General features: G+C 40.2%; 1 protein-coding gene across 2 annotated transcripts; it reads left to right on the forward strand.

Annotated features, from left to right (window-relative positions):
• Window positions 1–13: 13 nt before the first annotated feature.
• Window positions 14–15,580, forward strand: sult2b1 (sulfotransferase family 2B member 1). 2 transcript variants are annotated; one of them, XM_012966462.3, is made up of 8 exons: window positions 14–102; window positions 619–710; window positions 8,343–8,500; window positions 10,170–10,378; window positions 10,991–11,117; window positions 12,860–12,954; window positions 14,502–14,682; window positions 15,185–15,580. In XM_012966462.3, exons 3-8 carry the CDS (start codon window positions 8,350–8,352, stop codon window positions 15,286–15,288), a joined length of 867 nt encoding a protein of 288 aa, XP_012821916.2. In that variant the 5' UTR covers window positions 14–102; window positions 619–710; window positions 8,343–8,349; the 3' UTR covers window positions 15,289–15,580.
• The last annotated feature ends 8,397 nt before the right edge of the window (window positions 15,581–23,977 follow it).

A 23,977-nucleotide genomic window follows, 5' to 3' on the forward strand; every position in this document is an offset into this window, starting at 1 on the left:
ATTAACTGAGTGTTGTCCGACAATTTACTGCACTGCTGGAAATGCTCTAGTCCCACCGCAACCCAATAACCGTTATGGAGAAATGGAACTGCTGGACAAGGGGTTATAGCATTTTTAAAAAAAAAAAAATAAGACTGGGAGCTAAGTATATATTTAATTGAAATGTGGGAGGAAACCCAAACAGATACTGGGAGAGCATATACAAATAGTAGATAGATTGCAGATATTACCCAGAACTGAAATCCGCCCCCAGTGCTGCAAGATGTGCCACTGAGCGTCCTTGCCACTCATTTATATTTTATTGATATTCTATTTATTGTATTATTCCCACATCTGCATATCTGGTCCAATGCTGCATAAACATATATATAGATAATACATGAATACAGCTTGTGGTGCTCATGGAAGGGAACTTTGACGTGAATACAACTTGTACTACAAACATTCAGGAACAACTACATTCCAGGAAATTCTATAGATTGCAGCAACGGCACACATACACACTAGAAGGATCAGTAAAATGAGGAATGTCATGTGAGCAGAGGGAGGGTTGCTGGGACTGCCCCTGTACTTGGCCTCTTGCACTAAATAAATGAGCTGTGTTTTCCTTTGTGCCAGATTCTCTAGGAAACACTCAGGCTGGGGCTGAGGTCCTGCTGAACTGGCTCACACAGACGCGCTTCTTCAGCATTGTTGCAACTAACACTTGGGTAAGTTACATACAGGATCATTGGGAACTTATAGCTGTAGTGTGTCAGTATTCCCATCATAACTAACTTGGAAACAATTCCAACAATGTATCCTATTATATAAACTGCAGATCTCATGGTTTAAATGATTCATTCTGTTCTAATAGGAGGGGTAGGGTTTAAATGGAAATGATCATTGCTATAACAATTATACCTAGCTCTGCTCATTGATGGGGCCCCTAGTAATGTCCGAGGAGCTGCACAATGTTTACTTTGACCCTTTCTGAGATCCATGAAGCTTAGCACTGGTTTTAGTTAGCAACATTTGTATGTACAGGGAACAGCAAACATAGTTCAGGGTGTCTTTTTTCACTTTTGACCATCTTTGCTGAGATGACAACCACACAATGACAATGACAGGACCAGATTATGCTCAAGACACATTTAGGGCTTAATCAGTGCTAAATGGTATTATTAATACAGCATATCAAGCAGTGTTTATTTAGTAGATAAGTATTATCCCTGAGAAATACATAAAAAACTACTTATAGGAACAGTAACACCAAAAAATGAAAGTGTATAAAAGTAATGACAATATAATGTTGTCCTGCTCTGGTACAACTGGTATATTTGCTTTAGAAACATTACTTGTAAGCTCTGTTGGCAGGGCTCTCTTCACCTCTTGTATCGGTTATTGATTGCTTTATATGTTACTCTGTATGTCCAATGTATGAAACCCACTTATTGTACAGCGCTGCGGAATATGTTGGCGCTTTATAAATAAATGTTAATAATAATAATAATAATTACTACAGTTTAATAAACAAAGCTGCTGTGTAGCCATGGGGACAGCCATTCAAAGGAAAAAAGGCACAGGCACATAGCAGATAACTGATAAAACACCATTGAATTTTACAGAGCTTATCTGTTATCTGCTATGTAACCTGTGCCTTTTCTCCACCTTGAATGGCTGCCCCCATGGCTACACAGCAGGGTATTTATATAAACTATAGTAGTGTTTCTGTAACATACATACACATTTTACCAGTGCAGGGCAACAGTGCAAAGCAGACTTTGTATAATTTGCTATTTATCATAAATAATCATTTGCTTTTTTACTTTACTGTCCAGTAGTCTCATAGTTTGTTGCATCCAGATGAACGAGTGGCTAAATGTGGCTGAATGTTTTGAAGGTTCCTGTTTACATAAGCTTTTAAAGGGACAGTATACACCTAAAAACTCCTTTGCTAAAAATGAACATAATAAATATGAAATGAAAATTACATGAAATTACATTCTGTCTGTTTTAATTTAAAAACATGCATATTTTCCTATTTTTTTCTTTTGTTATTATAAAGCACTAATTTGGAAGTTGCGCTATTTTCATTCACCTTACCCCTCCCTTTTATAAACAGTGCAATTTGTTCAGAGCTCCCTATCTTCCTTTAAACAAACAAATCACTCCCTTCTTTAAGCAGCAGCCTTTGAGCAGCTCATTATCAGGGGATGGTCTGTGGACTGGTAATTGGTTTCATCAGCTTGTTTGAAGTTCATTGAGATCAGGAAGTGACAGGAAGTACAGGAAGTGAAACTGGCTTCTTGTTTAGTGACAGAAATTACAAAAACCATACATATTTCCTAAATAAAAGAAGAGGAAAAGGTATGTTCATCCCTATCGATCGGGCAGGCTAAAAAATTTGGTTGGATCGGAGACTGCACCAGCTCGGTGATTTGGTCCCAAAACCAATTGCGCCTATTACCGGCGTTCTAATCCGATCGATCCTTCCCCCGTAGGTGGGGATATCGGGGGATAATCCGCTACTTGGAGACCTTGCCAGGCGAGCAGCCACCTTTATAAATGGTATATAGCACCACAAAGGAGCACTACAAGGTGTTATTGTAAATTAGATGGTGAGAATACTTCAGTGCTAGGCGTTTTAATTCTGGGAATGAGGGCCCGTGCCCTATAATCTATTAGAAATAGGAGACAGAAACGATAATTGGGAGGGGTACAAATGTACAGGTAAAAGGTGACTAAAGAAAGATCAGTCTAAATCTAAATCCTACTTTGTGTTATGAAGTAGATATGGTGTCATATTGCAGTATATACAGCCAACCAGGACAGTATGTTCCCTGCAAAAACACAATCAGAATCCCAAATCTGCTGATCTGAGTACATTGCAGTTGTTACTGAGTATACTCCCCCCTTTATAAAAAATGCTGTTTTACTGGTATAAAATAATCCCTGGCCCTTATTGTGGCCTCTCCAATTCTTCCCCCTCATTTTTCCTTTTTCAGTGTCTCCGGGTCACTGTGGGGCCAGCTATTTTGTTCTTTGAAAGATAGCTGTCTCTGGGAGGCAATTACTATGCAAGGTCTTGGCTCCTATAACTTTTTCATGACGTTTATATTATCCTTGAAACTTTGCTGATGATAAAGTCCATGCAGGGTGTTGGCCACTATACAGAATCATGGAATCATCAGGGAATGGACTTTGCTTTTGGAACTGAGCACCGCTCTTTTTCATCAGTTGCAAGGGTAGCTTTCAAGTAGGCGAGCCTGTGTTTTGACCATGATAAGCACGTCCTATGTTATAACAACAAACCCACAAAAGAAAGCACTCATGAAACAAAGGATTAATTTAAAGGTTAAACACACAGTAACACCTCTTTATTAATCCACAGTAGGATACTACTACTAACTCAAAATGTGAGTTTAAAGCTTCATAAAAACTCACCCATGTTCTATTCTTTCCTATGTGTATAGACTGCATCAATGGGTGAAAACTGGAGTTCACCATTTGATAAATACGCTTCTAAATTCCCCATAGGTATAAATAGAATGTGGGTGTGTTTTTATATATTAAGCTTTAAACTCACATTTTGATAAATTTGCCCCTAAGTGTGTGGTCTCAGGGTACCCTTTTGTTATGACCCATGAGTGTATGTGATTGGAGACATCCATACATTACAGCATGTTACAACTTGGGTGCCATGATCCATATCGAATACAACCAAGCACTTAGGACATGCAACTGGAATGGCAGTCCAGTGTCAGACTGGGACCCCAGGGGCCCACCAGAAAACCTTAGACCATAGACCCACTCTCTAAATAATTTTTCCTCCTTTCCTAACCCAACCTCTTTATTCTCCCAGTCTCTTTTATTAACATGCTAGCATCTATTCTTCCATCTATTTCTCCTCTTTGTTCCCATTCAGAAATAGGGAATGACCATGAAGCAGGCCAAATGGTAAGGAGCAGGAGGGCCCACTGACCCTTGGACCCACCGGGAGTTTTCCTGGTATCCTGGTGGGCCAGTCCGACACTGTGGCAATCTGTAGTGTACTGAGCTCTATTTGATGTCAGAAGCACCATATATAACTGCTGATACAAAGGGAACTATACAGCTAATGCCACGTGGGGTTGATTCTTGACCTGTGGATAAATGCAGGCTGCAAATCAGCCCCTCTGTTGCTGTCAGCCTCTCCCTGTGCCTCCACCTGCGCCCATCGCACCGGCCGGGGCACAGGCACCTGGGCCAACGCAATGGCTTCGGGTGCAAGCACAGAGAAAGGCAAATGTCACTGTAGGGTTTGAATCTTGGATATACACAGGCCAGGAATCAAACCTGTGTGGCGTTATGTTTAACATGACTCAAAGGATAGATAAAGATGAAACAGTTCTAGGCAATATCTTTAACTGTAGTGGGGTTTATTTTAGCTGCATTTCCCCAATCACTGAGCACAAAAGATTTGGGGGGAATAAGAGTGCACTCAGGTGAGTTTAATTCTGCATCTATTTTTCATCTTGTGCACTGCCTACATATATACAGGCCCCCTAGTGTCATGTATGTGACACATATTTATAAATGCATTAAATCATGCTGGGATCAGTATCTTGGAAAACCATTTTCAGTCTCTAAGGGCTGAGCTACATGGCTCTATTTTGTTGGTCTGGGAATCTAACGCAGAATAGCTTCAGGGGGCATAACAGGTAGAGATGTGACAATTCTGTTTTTGCTTAGTAATGTCAACCATGTAACAAACATGTGGGCTGCACGTGCTTAAATATAATTTAAAGCTACCTTTTCTGCTGAAGGTTTAACAGTCTGCATTTAACAATGCGTGAAACATCATAAACTGCATGCTATTCTCAAACTGGGGGCCTGCAGCTGAGAAGTGGGCCCCATACAGCACCAGATAAAATATAGAAGTTATATGCTGAATTCTGATGACCATGCATTTTTGGCAGTGCTACATGTTTGTATTGGCTGGATCCAAGGACACCGGCATTTATCAAAAGCTAGCTGGCCCTCTTTGTAGGTATTCCTCATGGATTCAGGGCAGTTTAAAGCCGTTTGTGCCAAGTTGGCTCTGGAGATAAGAAAAACAAGTTGGCAAGGATGTGTTCATACAGGACAGAACAGAGCTAAAGTGAACATAATTTTTAGTGTTCCAAAGTTTTAGTATTTGATATATATTGTTACGATAAATATTACGCAAACTACTAACTACTGTAGTGTGCACACCTGTAACACCAGGGCACCTCAGGGCAAGGTCATTGCTTATGCAAGAGAAAATGTAATAACTTTTTAAAAAAAAAAAGTTAAAAAAACAGATGAGTTTTTATGAAGGGGAGGGAACAAATATAAGAAAAGCAATAGCACTGGAAAACAGAAAACACCTCCAGACTGACACCTCAATATGGGTGGAAAGAGGAAATTTCCTATTTTACCTACTTAAGCAAGGGGAATTATAATAACCATCTCATGCTGAACTTTGGGTGTCATGCTCCATTGTACTCCAGTTACCCACCTTGCTGTGCCCAAGTCAGGAAAGTCCCAAAAAATACTAGTTCGTTGACATGTCTAGTTTTCCCCATATATTGGACTGCAGAAATTTCAGAACAGACATTTTGGTACATTGCACAAGCTCAGAATACTGACTAAGGATGTTGCTTGTACTGTATCTATACAAACAGCCCCCACCAGCCCAATAAATAGTGACTGTCTATGGCATCTTACAGCAGCCCCTCTGGTATTTGCCAAAATCTACAGATTGCCAGTCCAGGCCTGTGTGGTACCCTGGCATGGGTATCTACCTAGTGCCCTGTTTCTCCAGTTGTTGCCCAATTACTGCACCTAAGATTTTTTAACACATAACAAAGTATATATACATATAACCTGTACAGCAACATCTGGGGACTGGTGGTAAAAAAACAGGGACCAATGGTAAAGAGTCCATGCTGTATGGTACTTTGCATATATTGTGTAAGAATCATGGGGATTTAATCAGTATCATGGATCCAAATGTGCACAATGACATATGCTGGGGGATAAGTATAGATGTTTATTGCATCTGTTAATATGTGTAAACTGGATTCAACACACATCAGTCTGATTACAGTTCCTGTTGTGGCGCGCACTAATGCAAATCCTGCTAGGAATTTTAATTTGCTCTGTGAATCCATTTTTTTTCCCACCACAGGCAACACCGAGTTTTAATTAGTCCCTTAAATGTTCAATCTACTAAAATATCTGCAGTTGCTGTGCAACAGATAATGGCGGAGTGAGTGAGGTGCCAGGTGTAGTTTAGAATATTGAATTACCTACATATAAACCAGCAGCCACCTTTAAGCTTTATCCTGTGTCGGATTGCAGTTCATTCATTAAGGGTTTCCCACGAGTGTACAGTTTGTGCTCCCTTTGTTTTAAACATAGAATATTCTGTGCAAGAGATGGGAAATGAGGCTGCGGCTCTACAGTTTTCCAGAACGCACGTGATTTAAATCATTGTATCACTAGAACAACAAACTTTATCTTTTGGGATCTATGAACATAGGCACTTTACAAATGTGCTTGCTTACACAATCTCCCCATGCTAGCACAAGCAATACAAATACATTCCTTGGTAACCACACAGAAAGAGGCCCAGAGAACAACTGGATCTTTGTCCGATTTAGCCACCCACATTCTGGGCCAAATCAGGCTGATCCAGTTGTTTGGCTGCCAGGCCAATAATCGGATCATGATAGACTCCTATACAGGCCCATTGGGAAAGGACAGCAGCAATGCACCAATGCAGTCCCCACACAATGGGATTCAAACCTGCCCAATTGATATCTGGCCAGATATCTATCAGGGTTGGAGGCAGCTAGCGAGGGCCAATATATGGGCAGATAAGCGGCCAAACTCAAAGGGAGTGAGCAAAAAATTAGAGAATGAAAAGATCTGAGAGAGATTTGGAGAGAAAAGGTTTGATATAAAGCAGTGGAACTAAGGGAAGCATAATGGGCAAGGGTAAGGAAAAACAAGGGAAGAGAAGGAAAGAAAGATGAGAAGCAGGAAACAAGCTGTTGAGACAAAAATGTGAAATAGGAAAAAGAGGGTGGGGAAAACTAAAAGGAAGGACCGGACACAATTAAATTGCATAAGGAAAAGCCAACAGAAAAACAAAGTGCAATATTAAAGGGGTCATTTATTTCTGCTACAGGCACATGAGCACTATGGGGTGCAAAATGACTTTGTGCTCATTCAGTGAGCGTTTGCACCCAGAGCAGAGTGCAGTACTGGCAGGTGTAAGTCACTAACCCTGTCTGACCAGTAGGTTCATAACTAAATCCTCACTTAGAATAAGTAGGGCTTTCCTGTGCTTCACAGCCCCCCAGAAGATGCCATCCTGTGCCTCTGATTGATGTGCAAGCTTTGGGTTGGTCCAGGGGCCGCCCATGTGCTGCCCACCACTAGCCACACTGAATGCACAGGTCCCAATTAAATACAGCACTAAATTCAGACCAAATGCAACCCTGTTTCTCCTAGTCAGTGACCCCTACCCACCTTGCCTGTTCTCCACCGGCCTGCTAACCTCACCTGTTCCCTGTCCACTTGCTCTTAGAAGGGTAAGAGTGCGAAGGAGGGGGGCTTTCTACACAGCTATAGTAGAAGCAGACCCTACAGTCTGGGCCCCCATTTCCCCTGGGCCTCTATAAGTACGCCACTGGACCTTGGGTTGCCACCTTTGAATCTGGACACTCAGGACAAGGAGCAAGTGGATGAGGTCAGGGGCATATCAGATGACTTGAGGGACAGGGCTATAAAATGGCAGCCTGTGAAATGGGTTCAGGTGAAATCTGAACAGACTTTTTTTAATGGACAGTCTGTGGGAAAAAAGGACAAGTGACAGCCGTAGTTCAAAGTTGTTTTTTAGCAGCACAAAGAACTTTGCGCAATTCTTTTTACACTGTTTCTGGCATCATAAATATGTTATAGGGTCATGTTCTTATTTACTGTGCTAATTATTAGAAAAATAAATCTATTTTTCACTAATTGTGTTTGAATGTGTGTGACCATGGTGAACATGACTATACATGGTGAACATGGGCTTATGTCTTATGGCATAAGCCATATAGCTTATTATCTGTTTTGCCCAATTCATATAAAGTGGCCAAGAATGGTACTTGATGCCAATGTTATAGGAAGGAAAAGGCTGGCATATTTATTTTTTTTGCACAAAAGGTGATGACACTGGACAAATTGCTGAAAAAATACTATTATACAATACTTGTAAGCAGACATCTTTTAATGCACAAGCACAGCTTCCCACTACCTATAAACACTGCTTAGCTTATATATGGTATTTTCCCCTCTCAAACCAGAGTGAAAATGGGGGATTTTCAGGTTTCCCGGGACTACTTGACCTTTGAAGGAATGCGAGTGCCTTCCAATGTCCATACAGTGGAGAGCTTAACTTATGCTTGGAAAGAGTTTGTGACGCGCAACGATGATGTTTTTAATGTAACGTTCCCGAAATCAGGTAATAAATTCTTATATTCTATTTCTGCTAAATAACATTTCTTTGATGGTTTGGCGCAGGGGGGGGTTGTTGAGTAGTTGAATAGTAATATGTAGGAACGTACATGAAGGTTTTCATTTATCTACGTCATGATGTGAAGCATCTAGTAGTTTTATATGTGTTTAAATGTATTTAATTTTTGTTGGGGTGGGAGATTATCCTTAACAGAACTGGCAGAGGTAGAGCCCCTAAACCAGAAAGCTCCAAATTACAGGAAGGCCACCTCCTATAGGGCCTATTTTAAGCAAATAATTCTACTTTTTAAACATGATTTTTTTTTCTCTGTAATAAAAACAGTGATAATAAAACAATAGCTTGTGATGGTAACTAAGCTGCATGAATCCATATTCGGGGTGGGGAGACAAACAATCTTACCGGGTTTATTTCATATTCAAATGATTTTTAGCAGACATAAGGCAAAGAGATCCAAATTATGAAAAGATCTGATATCTGGAAAACACAATGTCCCAAGCTTTCCGGATAACTGATCCTATACCTGCACTATTTTTCTGAGTAAATGCAGCAAATTTGGATTGGGTGCAATCTTGAACACAATTTAAGCATACAAAACCGCCTGGTGCATGTAGTCTTTGCTGAACACACTAGGGGCTTTTTTTTTTTTAAGGCGGGGGGGGGGTCTCTTTCAGTCGCCTCGTCAAGCCGCCATACACTCACCAAATATCGTACAAAACAAGGTTTCATACAATATTATCGGTGCATGTATGGCCGGCTTTAGGCTTCATATGCTCTACCTTATGAAATTCTTTGTTAGCTCCCTCTCTGCTTTTCTTCTCATTCGCTGCCTGTTCTTTAGGCTGCAGTCAGTTAGCTAAGCTTACGGTATATATATATTACGGTGGCCATAGGGGGCGGCCTCGGGGTGCACAAATCCGGCCCTGTGCAAAACAGTTCTTCTCTTTCTGCATCATATGAAATCCTGGCAGGGGAGGAGGGACTAAACATTGATGTTACAAATTGTAACAATTTCTTTACAGCTTAGAGACCGCATGCAGGAACTACATAACTTACGCTGCGTTGCACTGTGATGTTCGACTGTACCATTATTTTTAATCTCAAAGTAATCATCCAGATCAGCAGGAAAACATGGGGCCAGGCTTAGCTAACTCTTCCAAACCATAGTAAAAATCATGGAAAAAAAGCTCATAAAAAAGCTGCGTATTAAATCTATGTATATTGCACATATAAGCCCAATGAACACTGTTTTGATTTTGCTGACATTTACCTTGTAGTCTTAAAGGGAAACTAAAGCTGGCTACCTTCTGCATCAATCAGCATAGTGATACAATGGGCTTCATTTGATAAATGAGCTGCTGCAAGCATTTGGGAATAATAAACAGCAACATTTTCATTTTAACTCTAAAAAAAAATAAGCTTAGATAAGCACATTGTCACATATAAATTCTGGTAAAACATATACTGTATATGTCTAAAAATGCCTCTGTTTTTTATGAAAATCTATATGGTTTGGGAGCAAATAAGAGAGGCCTTGCATTTAATCAGAAGAAGCAGAACACAGTACGAAACCCATAATGTAAATGCCATGAAGCTCAGTATTTATCTCTTATCGATGTATAAAATCGATAAATAATTTGTATTCAAATAATTACAGGCACGACTTGGATGCAGGAAATCCTAACACTCATTTATAGCAATGGAGACCCTGCCCCAGTAAAGACAGAGTATAGTTGGGATCGTGTTCCCTGGCTAGAACAATATACCGGCCGAAGCAAATTGGAGAACAGACCGTCCCCTCGGCTCATCACAACGCATCTCCCTTTTCATTTATTTCCACAATCTTTCTTCAAGACAAAGGCCAAGGTGAGTGGGAATATGGGAGATATGTAATGGCTTTTGTATGGTAAATATTTTTACAGTTCGGGCACACACACTCTTATTGATCTTTCAAGGCATTGTTATGCTATGTAAGGCAGCAAAGTGCTTAGGGCCCCCTTACCAGCCTCTATTACTTATCTCTACTATAATGATCAATTTTTCATGCTTTCCCTCTATTCATATATACAATTCAAATGCCTGTATCCCTGGGTGCATGTGGTGTTGGGAAATTGCTCCACTGTATTTTAAACAGTTGCCTATGCACACAAATTGATGATTATACAATACAAATATCTGTATCTGTTTTTCTGGGCAGTTTAAGATATACAAGGCATGTCTGAAATGGTTTTTCCAGAGACAATAGGGGGTAATACATGAGACATTTTAATAGTATGGCATAGATATAGGGCTTTCTATTAATAGAAACAATGCTAGCCTTCCATAACAATCTTTTACTACTAATAATAAATGTCATAATGATGTCATATCATGTATATGTGTTAAATGATAAGATAATAGGTTGTATCATTCTGACACTTGTTTGTGTGTGTGTACGAATTAATTCTACCTACGTGAAATCCATAATTCTGCTTTCAGGTTATCTACACCATACGAAATCCAAAAGATGTCTGCGTGTCTCTGTATTTCTTTTCCCTGATTGCTCAGTTCCTGGAATACAGGGAAGATTTCCAGGAGTTTGTCTCCTTATTTCTAAGTAAAGACAGTAAGTAATCGCTGAGAATTTATGGCATAAATCACAAGACAAGGTGCACTCATGGTCTGTCACTGGCTTTCCTATATAACCAAGTTCCTTTTGAAGCTCTCTAGTCTTCACTGTCAATATTACTCTTCTGAAAGAGTCTAGCCATATTCATTCATCTAAGTTTTTAAATAAGGATGGTCAACTTTATCTTCTTCTATTGGATAACACTCCAAGCCATTGTTGTCAGATGGATCCTGTAGCTGGGTAATGATCCCTGACACGCAAGTGATGACCACCTTTCCCTGGGCACAAACAAAGTTTATCTAATCTAGCATTATTCATTCATAGCCACACTGGGACTTTCAATTTGTAATCCCTTATAATATTTGTTTGTATTTATATTTGAACACACAGTTTTACTGTATATATTGATATTAGCAAATCAGCACAATACATAGTAACCTGCTGATGCTCCCTATCACTTACCCCCCTGGCATATGGCAGTGCAAGTCATGTTCTCATATTTTTTGCTGGAACCTCATGCGTAACCCATTTTTCCTAGGGATGCACCAAATCCAGGATTCAGGATTTGACCAAGATTTAGCCATTTTCAGCAGGATTCAGATTCAGTCGAATCCAAGTGCCTGCCTAAACCGAATTTAAATCCTTAAAATCACGTGGCTTTGAGTCACATGAACACGGAAGTTGAAAATGATCTCTTTTCTCTTTCAGGGCCAGATTTGTGAGCAGGCCACAAAGGCCCAGGCCTAGGGCAGCAAAGATTGACCCACTGGCCACATCTACACTGGAGACTGGGCAGGACATTTGACAGGGGTTTTAATCTCCTACCCAGTCCTTTATCATTCCTATTAGTCCTTTCACCAAAGGGGTTAAACAAGCTACAATATACACTCCAATAGCAGAACAGATGTGACATTGCCCACCCCTGCTAGGCCATCCGAGGTCACCAAACAAGCAAATATTTCCCCCGATATACCTACCTTGTGTGGGCCTCAAGGGAGGCCTGTGTGAGGGCCCCATACAGGGGCAGATAAGCTCCTGAAATGGTATGAAGGATACAAACCGCAGCTTAAATTTGCGGTGCCTGTGTATGGCCACCTTAACTCACCCCTGCAATACCTACGCTACTCTAATAACTAGTGTACTCCTTTTCTTACCTTTTTTCTTTATTATTTGCTTTTCACTCACCAACAACCAAAAAAATGGTGGCACACTAACCCTCCCTACATCTATATATACACCCATTGCCCACCAGCTCAGCCAGCAAGAGCATACAAACTAGCCTATAAGCAACATGATGCTCACCAACCCCTTGGATGTTGCTCCCAGTGGCCTCAAAGTAGGAGCTCATTTTCAAATTTCTGGTAAGAAAGCAAGTTTTGGTTGCATAAAAACCAAGTATAATGCCAAATAGAGCCTCCTGTAGGCTGCCAGTCCACATAGGGGCTATTAAGTAGCCAATTAAAGCTCCTATTTCTACCCTTAGGAACCTTTTTCATGCTTGTGTTGCTCCCCAACACTTTTTCCATTTAAATGTGGCTCATGGCCCTTTACAGTTTACAGCTGTACATGTAAAAGTATATGAGACTAGGGCACACATTGTTATTAATCTAGATTTTTATTCTTCTTGTTCATCTAAAGACCAGTTATTTGTCTTGTGTTTGTAGGATTATGTGTTGCACTTAACAGCTGAAAAGCAGCCATTTATGTTATACTCTCATGGCCTCCTTTTTCTTTTCCAGTGTTCTATGATGGTTGGTTTGATCATGTGAAAGGTTGGCTGCCATTTAATGACAACCCCAATTTTCTTCTTTTGACATACGAAGATATGGCCAAAGTAAGTAATGTCATGTTGTACATCTGACTGTGAGTCAAATTCTGCATATGAAGATTATACAGCTATGGGTCATCTAGTCTGAAATTCTCAAGATCTGGGGCTTGGCAAATAAGAGTTACAAGAGGTACATTCACAAACAAATCATTGGGGTTGAGGAGACTGCCTCATACAGATACCAATAAACAAAAGGAATTCTGGGGATGAATTCCAAACAGGCTCCAAGAAAATCCCATTTACATGGGTTAATCCTATAGGCTAAAACTTCCAACCCGGGTTTCTAAGATAGAAGCCAATGATTTGTTTGTGAATCCCCACTCCTGGCTCTATATAAGCTGATCAGAAAACCCTGCACTACACTGATGAGCCCCAAGAAGGTCGAAACTGGTCTGTAGTTGGGAATCTGATCAGCTATTATCCTGGCTTCTGTCTTAAAAAAAATAAATCTACCATCGCTATTGTTGGCTGTTTTCCCAAAAGTCATATTTTATTGTTGCTACATTTAGCTAAATGGTGCTAGTACAAGTATTAATAAAAGACCTAGAATGAATTCTAAACAAATCCCATTTACATGGGTTTATCATATAGGCTAAAGATAAACCCATTTAGCCTGTTGGATTTTCTTGGAGCTTGTTTGGAATCAATTATTAATACTTGTACTAGCACCAACAATAAAATATGACTTTTGGGAAAACAGCCAACAATAGCGATGGTAGATTTTTTTTTTTTTTATGTCTAGAAGTGATGAACGAACCTTTCCTGCTTATCTTTGCCGGAAAAGTCGAGAAAAAGCGAAAAGTCAATGGGTGCTTTTTTGGGGGGGGGCATTGAATGGGAATTTTTGTGTGGCAAAATTTTGCTGTGATGTCACATAGTTGGAACTATAACCTAATTGCTACTACAGTTATGCAGCCTTATGTCTGTTAAGCCTTTTTGAGCTAAAGGTAGGTGCAATAGGTCTTAATACTCTGTCACATTGTTTTCTGGGGGACTTTATTTTAATTGCATCACAGACTCAAAGTCATTAGACAGTGTAGGACTCGCGTACAATGAGGGGCCTTGACGTGGCACGTGAGCTTACATATTTTGGCCAAAGTGTGGTACTAACACCTCATTTTTGTAAAAATTATTTTTAAAGGCAAACTAAGCGCTGGCAAACTTTCTTTCTCTTTGTGTATAATTAATGGCTTTTTATCGTTTATAGCAGCTGGTCAACTCCAGATTGTGGGTTAGACCGAGCGCTGGCACAATAGTGTGTTTCTAGCAGCTGGTCAACACTACAGCGTGGGTTAGACCGAGCGCTGGCGATTTCTTTCTGTGTTATGTCTGTAACCTAGTTATGGCCTGGGTGGGGGGCTTTGGCCTCAAAAGGTAGTCTAATCATTTGTAAAAGCCTCTGGTACAGGGTATGTGCCAAATGAATGAGGATGTTAAACAGATGGGCAGAGATTCCTTTTGTAATAATGTGTGAAGGCATTGCCAATAAGATTTCCATTTCTTCTTTTTTTAATTGATTAGCATAATAAACTAACTGATAATTAATGTTTTAGGATCTAAAAAGCAATGTGATTAAGATCTGTCAGTTTCTTGGAAAGGAGTTGGATGATGCCGCCATAAATTCTGTAGTGGAAAATTCCTCTTTCAAAGCAATGAAGGACAATGAGATGTCCAACTACAGTGCCGTGCCTGACTATATATTCAGCAAAGCCAAAGGGTCGTTCCACAGAAAAGGTACAAGAAAACAATTCAATGTGTAAATAGTGATAAATATAATAGGTGTCATCATATAGACCTATAGTGAAAATGAGAACGGGATGATGAAACTATGGGATACCACCTGGCTGGTAATGTACTGGCCTATCTGGTGCTTGCCAAGGCTGGGGCTAGTATATTACAAATTTACTGGCAATGTAGTTGCTGCTATTTGTAATACCCTTAAAATGAGCCCCTGACCCACCCTCAATCTGCCCCTAATCCGTCCCCAACATACCTTTTTACTTCTTCCCAGACCACTCCATAACCCGCCCTCCGGCATCTGCATGTCATGGCTCCACCCCCTTTACATCACAGCCTGCCCCTTTTTGCTTCTGCTGTTGCTTTTCTTGTTTATGGGGTTATATGGCAGCTCTGCTCGTGAATCAAGTTATTTTTTTTTTGTTGTTACTGTTCTTATTTTAGTAGTATTAATGTCTTTATTTTTTTCATATTTTTCCTCCTGGACTTGTCTTTTTAGGTATCACTGGAGACTGGAAAAACTATTTTACTCCGGAACGAGAAGAAGAATTTAATAAGATTTACCAAGACCTCATGAAAGACGTCAACCTCCAGTTTTCATAGACTGAATTGCATTCATGTATTTGAATATTTGGAATAGCGCAATATGTACATGTTTCTATTATATTTTCATAGCTTTTTCTACTAGGAACAATGTAATATAATAAGTTATGGATGTAAAATGAAAATTGACCTTACTTTATGTGAATGTGAGAGGGAATTTAGACTGTAAGCTCTGCTGGGGCAGGGATTGATGTGAATGATGTATAATCTCTGTGAAGTGCTGTGTAAATATGTTGGCACTATATAAATAAAGGATGGTAATAAAATAATAAAGGATATGGTGGAATCTAAGGATATGTGACAAGTATTGTTTTATGTAACTTTACTTTTATTAAGAGAGTATAGGTCTTGTCTGTTCAAGTTGCTCTTGGGATTAAAAAGGAGCCCAAAGGCAGAAGTTATTACAGGCAATCTTTTGCTCCTAGAGCTTAATACATAAAGCATTTAATAAATACGCTTCTAAGGATCCCATAGGAATAAATAGAAGATGGGTGAGTTTTTATGTATTAAGCTCTAAACTTACAATGTGATAAATCTGCCCCTAAATTAGTGTCCTTTAGTGCTCCTCCTGAATAAAACACAAGGTAATGAAGTGCCAGTGGATGCCTATGCTCCATTCACCCCCTTCCATAAAGTGCTGCATATAGAAACTGACACAATACTTTGCACTCCATATTGCAAAACCAAAGCGTTACACCTATGGACATAGGCAGAGAGTAACATAGGGGCTCCCCAGCCTCCACCATAAAATTACAATATGTAGCATCTAAATGCAATAAGGTCCCTATCTCTCCCTATGGAGTGTAATAAGGCAAGGCCTTCCACTAACCATTATTGATATATCACCGCAATAAACTTTATGAGCAATGACTGCATAGGTATTTCATAGTAGATGTTTATAGTGTATGTCAAGGAAGATCTATGTCCGTTCAGCTCAGAACTATTATCCATAACAGTTTTGTTTCTACAGCATTGTGCAGCTTGACAAATCTGCCCCATTGAGTTTCTAAAGGTGGCCATACACAGGCTGGTTTTAGCTGCCGATATTGGCCCTTTAGACTGATTCAGCAGCTTATCTGCCTGTGTATGGACATGAATGATGGCCTTCCTGACTGGCATCTGGCCTGAAATTGGGCAGATCTCATGGGGCAAGTTTGAGTTTTCTGTCGGATAGTGGACCCCATCGGCTCGTTGATGTGGTCCCCAAACCAATGGCGCCTAGGCCACCGTTTTAATTCTATCCTTTCGCCCTAGGGCTAAACAATCAATTAGCCCGATATTGTTCATCTGTAGGGAGCATATCTGGAGAAGATCCACTTGCTTGGCAACCTCATCAAACGAGTGGATCTAACAATGAAAATATTAGATTGTCTAAATATTTGGGTGGGATATCTATTTTCCACCCTGTAAATAAATCATTGCAACCCCTTTTTGTATTGGTATGGCTGCTGTACCTTGGGGTTGTGTGGTGTGCCAGAACATAGCTCCATTTACCTATCAGCTAAAAAATTAGGCAGTCGTAAAAGTTAACTGGTTGCAAAGGTAAAAAAATGGCTTCCAGGGGGAGATGAAATATTAAAGAGAGCTGTATATCTCTTGTTCTTCATCAGTTACAAGATTAAGACCTGCTGAAAGAAAATTATCTATTAATTTACAAACAGGGAAACTGAAGCTACTCCATGTTTGGTCCTTGTGAGGCAGATCATTAGATTACTAATTAAAAACCCTCCTTCATTTACCCATAAACTCCTATAAATAGCCATAAAAAATGTTATCCACAATGCTCAGGACCTGGGTTTTTTCAGATAAGGAATCTTTCTGTAATTTAGATCTCCGTACCTTATATCTACATACAAAAAAAAAATATTTAATAACATTAAATAAACCCAGTAGGATTGTTTTGCCTCCAATAAGAATCAATGATTTCTTAGTTGTGATCAAGTTCAAAGTACCGTTTTTTATTACAGAGAAAAAGTGAAATCATTTTTAAAAATTTGAATTAAAATGCACTCTATGGGAGATGGCCTTCCCATAATTCTGGATAATGGGTTTACTGGATAACTAATCCTTTTCCTGTAATATTTTACTCATAAGTACAGCGATGGGATACATGTAGGTACCTGCAGTTTGGTTGTGGTAGGCTGATTGATTTACCAGCAGGGTACCATTCTGTTCTCCTTATGAAAACCATATTTAAAGTCACCATTCTTATAACTCTTCTCCCTTCCTAAGAAATTTGGCTCTTAAAATGATTTGCACCCTGAGTATCCTGTAGGGCAGGGGTCCCAAACCTTTCTTACTCATGAGCCACAGTCAAGTGTAAAAAGACTTGGAGAGCAACACAAGCACCATAAAAGTTCATGGAGGTGCCAAATAGGGGCTAAGATTGGCTATTAGGCAGCCTCTATGCACACTATCAGCTTACAGGGGGTTTATTTTGTAGGAAATCTTGTTTTTATTCAACCAAAACTTGCCCCCAAGTCAGGAATTCAAAAATAACTACCTGGTTTGGGGGCACTGGGAGCAACATCCAAGCCACAGGTTGGGGATCACTGCTGTAGAGCGTCTCTTTTTGAGGCATGTTCATTGACCTATGTAAAGGTATTTACTAGTAACAAAGAGAAAGTTCACATAATAATTGCATTCCATTCCCATTTTGGCTGCAGGAATACAATACAATATAACAAGCCTCTAGGTTACACACTAAGGCAATAAACCTGTAACTGCTACCTGTAATTGGCTAAATATAACTTACATTGGCACGAGACAAGTAGCAATGGGCAAGAGACACAGCAGCGGTGGGGTGAGAGACAGCTTGGTAAGGACACATATGAAATTTAGTTTATATGAGTTAAAAGGGCGTAAAATATATTTTTGCAGGTCAATTCAGTGACTTCAAATACCTGGTAAGTAGTGTAATATGCCTCTATAGAATTAAGTAGTGATGAGCACATTTTTTAGCAGACATGGAGCTGCAGCGAAATTACGCATTTCCCCATTGGCAAATTTTGTTTGCAAAGCTGTAGCACAATTGTGCCACGAAAAATATTCTCAGAGACAAAAAGTCACGGCAAAAAAAAAAAAAACACTCATTGACTTTGCATTTGGAGTGAGAACAAAACGCCCATTGACTTTAATACATTTGAAGTAAGAAAAAAAGTTGCATGAAAAATTGTCGCGAGTAAAAGTGCCGCATGTAACAAAAGTTACCTATTGACTGCAATGTGTTTCATTACTTTTTTGCCATTTCGCACATTTTTTAGCAATATTTCAGCAAAGTGAGACGGAACAGATTTGCTCATCCCTAAAAACAAAAAATTTAGTTTACTATCTCCTGTGTGAGGTAAAGGCAACAATAAATAAGTTACTGAACGGCTTCATGTGGACCAAATGTCTCTGACGTAAGCATAAAATGTTTGCATTTATTTGTAAGGCTAGAGACCTCTCCAGATACAGTAAGTGGATCTTGCAGTGTATGCCTGAGAAAGTAAACTGCAAAGTTTTATTATACAGCTATTAGAAGCTTTTTGGGGGCTTCCATATGACACCAGGGTTGGACTGGGCCACTAGGGCACTGGTGGGCCTCAGCGGCCCAGGGCGCAGGGCCCTCCGGCAATCCTCTGGTCTCCCTTCCTACCAACGCGCTGCAGGTAAGCATTTACACATGCTCGGGGAGGGAGTCGGACAGTTGGGGGGGCCCGCAGGGAGGTGTGTAAAGGCCGTGGCAGGGGCCATTGGAGGGTGCAGGGACCCCTGAGGCAGAAGCACCGGTGGGCGCTGCACCCCTTGTCTGACCCTGTATGGCACCCCATAGGTTACAGTTGTCTAGAAGTGGTATTTCTAATATCACAGCTATGTCAGGTAATATTCCAGCCTATTCTCATAAGTATAAATGCAAATACAGAAAAAAGGAACACTGTGCACACAATATTCTATTTAAAAGAGAACAAATGGACAACACATTGTACTCTGTATTTTACCATGGGTTTTCAAACACAGGTTTGTAAAATGAGGTATCCCCAGCTAACCATAATTATATCACTTTACAACCAGCGTAGATAAGAAAGTGTATAGGAACACTAAGCTAATATTCTCTTTGTTTGCTTTCTTATCTGCTCTGGTTTATTGTGTCAATCATTAGGCTGGGCTGAAAGAGAGCAAAGGGATTTCAGACAGAAAGAACTTGCGTCCCATGACATGAAAGAAAGCAAATGTCAATGTGTAGCAAGAAATGTGCATAATAAGTTTGAAATGACATTTCCCTGCATTACACGCTGAGCTACATAACTTTATCAGTAAAAAAATAAACATTATTTGCATCTTAGTGTCCCACAGAGTGATACTTACACTATGCCCCAGTAGCCATGATCCAAGGATTGGAAATAACCCATTTTTTTTCTTGGAATTATAGCACTTGTGTTGGAAATTGCTTTTCAATGTCTTCTCCATTGGGCTTAAGAAAATACTAAACCCCTCAAATGCATTCTGGAGGAATTCACAAGGCAAGCTGACGCTTTACTCCAGAGTTGCAAATCATAGCAACCTACAGAGATGTTGCCAGGTTACCAACAGACCTGTGGCACAAAAGCCCAATAAAAGCGATGTATTAAAATCCATATTGGCCACCTCTTGCTTACATATTACTCCCAAGGCACTTACTTCCATAATGCACATTGACAGACAGCTTGTAGTAACCAACTTCTAGAATACCTTTATAAATTATCCTTTTACATTTCTGGTGGATAATGATAAAACTAAGGGGGCCATTTACAAACTGTCAGATTTTTTTTGTTTCCCAATTCGGATTTTTAGTGCTAAAACTTGCAGAAAATAAAGTTGCAACTTTTCCGAGATTTGCCAAGCAACAAATGGCTAAAAATCTGAATCAGACAATTCACTAGCTAAAAATTAGCTAGATCGTGTAGAAGTTAATTTGTCTTCAAAACTGCAACTTTTCTGTGATTTTTTCCAGCGCATACTATTTAGTAAATGTTAGAAATTGATTCTAATGAGTTATACCAGTTGCAGGAAGGCCAAGTTATTTTTTGGACGCTTTTACTCTAGGTCAGTATTTTGCACAATTCTTAGTTCAGTTCAGACAGGTTCTTTAGTCCCAGCTAAAGTGAAACATTTCTATAGACCAGAAGCTTTCAGGCTTTTTTTTTTTTTTTTTATAAAGCACACAATTGGGGTCCATCATCATTAGGGCAGGAACCCTTTCACCTCATAAAAAATTAGAAAAATGTAACTAATACATAAACATATTGCTGTGCCAGTAATTTAGCTTCAGCTATGGTTCCATAAATATATAAGACAGTGTGGACCTCAAATCTCACCTAAAGGCTGTGACAGAGGGGGAGATTAGTTGCCGTGCGACAAAATCTATATGCCACCCCACCGGCTAGAATGTAAATCGCCAGTGGGATGGCATATCGGGGAGATTAGTCTCCCGTGACAAGGGAGATTTGTCGCAGTCTGTCAAAGCCCTAAAATAACATCCAAACTGAGCTGTATCTTGGAGAGCAAATTATCATTATCTCCAAAACTCATTCTAACTTACATTCAGGTTGACCCCCCCAACACTGCTCCAGGCCCAGAGTGTAACATACAATGTCAAACACGCAGACTGGCACAATAAAGTCAGTAATCCACAGTAAAACCACAGGCCACAAATGACACAAGTCACACTACATTTCCCCCTTAGTGCAGTTTATTTTCAACTGAAAACTTCATCACTTACTAAGATAGAAGAAGAAAAAGTATTGTGGGCAGAGGAGATTAAAATAGAAAATCTAGGGCAAAATGCAAATGCAGAAATGTTGCTAAGTCCTTTGTGCCTATCAAAACAGATAAAGATCACAACGTATTCAGCCACCCAGTAAGATACTGACCCAAAACAGACAAAGGTGAAAGCAATAACCAGTGGAGAATGAAACCTTTTCTTTGACACTGCCTCACAGTAGCTGTGTTCCTGCTCTCTGAATTTCAATAAAATCTTAAAAGCATCCAGTACGTTTGTGCTACAGGGAAAACAAGCGCGCCACTGTGCCTGCTGACCCTCCGGCTACCAAGCCTAGCTTTCTCATGAATCCATAGCGGCATTGTTATAAAGCTGTGTATTAAACTCTATGCCAAAAAGTGTATAATTAAACACGCAAAGCTGCCACTTTTCAAGTAATATAAACCTTTCCCATAGGATTAAATCTCATATTTAAATAAGCACTATCACACATTTTTTCATTGAATTGCTGTAATTGTGTGCCATGGTGCTCTGTGTGCAACACAAAGCTTGCTCCATGTGGAACTGCCTCCACAGAGGAACACTCCAGGCTTCTGACAGAGACTCTCAGTGTCTTCTTGACCAATATTTTATTGAAACTGATATAACTGCAAGTTATTTAATGTGCACTGATGTACTGGATATTGCTAGGGGCGCTTTGCATCTTTTTAAAAAAAATTTAGGTTCTTTTATTTAAACAAAAACTGTATTATTAACAACATATAATACAGTATAACACACCTTAGGGCTAACTACGGGTCTCAAACATGCAGTCCTACCTATACCCAAAAGCTTTAAAATGTTCTATGTAAAATTAATGAAGTTTGCAGATAGTTCATTCAATATCAGTGCCAAACAGGTATCAACCACTGCATCCTCACTCACAATAAAATGCATGACACTATAATGTTGGAATGATACTGGCCACAGCTTTCTTAAGTTACAATACCAGCAGTGACATGACAGCATACTAATTTACAACAAATCCAAATTTAATATTAATTAATTTAATATATAACAGCAACATTAAAAATTGTAAACAGTAATATAACCTGAGCCCCTGTCAGTCTGCCCTTCCATAACCTGAAACAATAGCCTCTAGCTGCAAAACATCTTGTCTCAGAGGATACACTGCCACTCCATACTTATTCTAGATCTTTCACCTTACCTGGAGCCCGTCATCACTTACTGAGTGTCTTACCTGAAATCCATCCTCCATAATAGTCACCCACTTTCATGGTTAAGCCATCCCACCAAAATATACCTCTCTTACCGGCCCAACATTTACCCCGGCAGGCTGACAAGGGACAAACATTTTGCTGTGACAAATGAGTGAAGGACAAACTAACGCAAAATTACCTGTCCTTCCCCTTAACTAACTAATAACTAGTGTACCCCTGTGCTTGTGGGCCACGCAAGTGACAACTAACATAATAACAAATTAAAACAACAAAGACCACTCCCCAATCTAGGCAGGGTGGGTGAAGCTACTTTACTTTTTGCACCTGCCAGATAATAGTGGCAAATTGATACTGACCTAACTCTAAGATGGCCGTCTACTCCTCCACTAGCCCCAACTCCCCCCACCTATTGGGCTCCTGCATGGGTTGAGCCTCGGTCATGCTGCCCCTCCTCTAAACCTTGCTCCTATCTGTCACTTCCTGATACAATTCACTGCTGAAACAAACAATAGTCTTGGCAGATACAACCAGCAGTGACAAGATGTTTTTGGGTCCCACAGCAAATTTAATTTAGGGCCCCAAAAAATTGGTAAGTTGACCTATTCTACCAAGATATATTAAAATTGCTCGTTAATTAGCGCCTTACTGCCCCCCCTGCAACCACAGGGTCTGCTTCCTCTGCTGTTACACCCCTGCCAACCTGCCACATTACAGGCTTGCTCAGAAATGAACATAGAAATGCCAACTTTGGCAATGAATCAATGGATACTTAGCATATCTAATTTTTAACTTTTTACCCATTTGTTTACATTTTTTAACCTTTTACCCATTAAAGGTTCAATAACCCTACCAAAAACTGTGTATGAATATATTGCTGGTACTTCCCAGAGTGATTTACTTTGCTTTTTAAAATATTTTAGCTCCTACAGTCACCGTCAGAGTGCAAAGCTTAAAGGAGAAGGAAAGGCAAAGTCACTTGGGGGTGCCAAAATGTTAGGCACCCCCAAGTGACTTTAATCGCTTACCTTTTACCCCGGGCTGGTGCCCCTTTCAGAGAGAACTGCACCAGCCCGGGGTAGCAGCGAGCGCTTCCTACTTCCTGAACGATCGCGCGCATGCGCAGTAGAGTGAATAGTGGAACTTTAACAGAGAAGTCGGCGTTTCACTCTACTGCGCATGCGTTTGTCCGGGACAATTGGCTGCAGCGCGAGCAGGAAGAAGGAAGCGCTCCAGGTACCCCGGGCTGGTGCTGTTTTCTCCTAACAGGGGCACCAGCCCGGGGTACAAGGTAAGCGATTCAACTTACTTGGGGGTGCCTAACATTTTGGCACCCCCAAGTGACTTAGCCTTTCCTTGTCCTTTAAGGTAGCCATACATGGGCCCATAAAGCTGCCGACTGACTGAATGGGCAGTTTATTTGCCCAGGTAAAGGGGTTGTCAGACAGGCCTAACAGACAAACATCTGGCTGAAACTTGGGCAGATGTCAATCAGGCAGGTTTAAAAATCTCCTCAGCGGGAGCACGTCAGCTCGTTAATATGGTCTTTGTCCTGATGGCCTGTATCCCGTCAATGTGATCCTGTTGTTTAGCCCTTGAATGAGCACCATGAATTATTTTTGTTTTTCTGCTGTTCTCCATTGGGATGGAAGTGGTGTGACATATTCAGCCAGGTGTCACTAATGGCCACTTAGCAACAGCAGATTTAGGAACACCACTTACATCCATTTAC

This window comes from Xenopus tropicalis, chromosome 7, assembly GCF_000004195.4.
Source record: "Xenopus tropicalis strain Nigerian chromosome 7, UCB_Xtro_10.0, whole genome shotgun sequence".
Classification (NCBI taxonomy): domain Eukaryota; kingdom Metazoa; phylum Chordata; class Amphibia; order Anura; family Pipidae; genus Xenopus; species Xenopus tropicalis.

Coding starts and splice junctions, on each gene's coding strand:
- sult2b1 (XM_012966462.3), top strand. CDS start 8,350: ATGGGGGATTTTCAGGTTTCCCGGGACTACTTGACCTTTGAAGGAATG. Junction 11,118..12,859: donor CTTATTTCTAAGTAAAGACA/GTAAGTAATCGC, acceptor TTTCTTTTCCAG/TGTTCTATGATGGTTGGTTT. Junction 14,683..15,184: donor AGGGTCGTTCCACAGAAAAG/GTACAAGAAAAC, acceptor TTGTCTTTTTAG/GTATCACTGGAGACTGGAAA.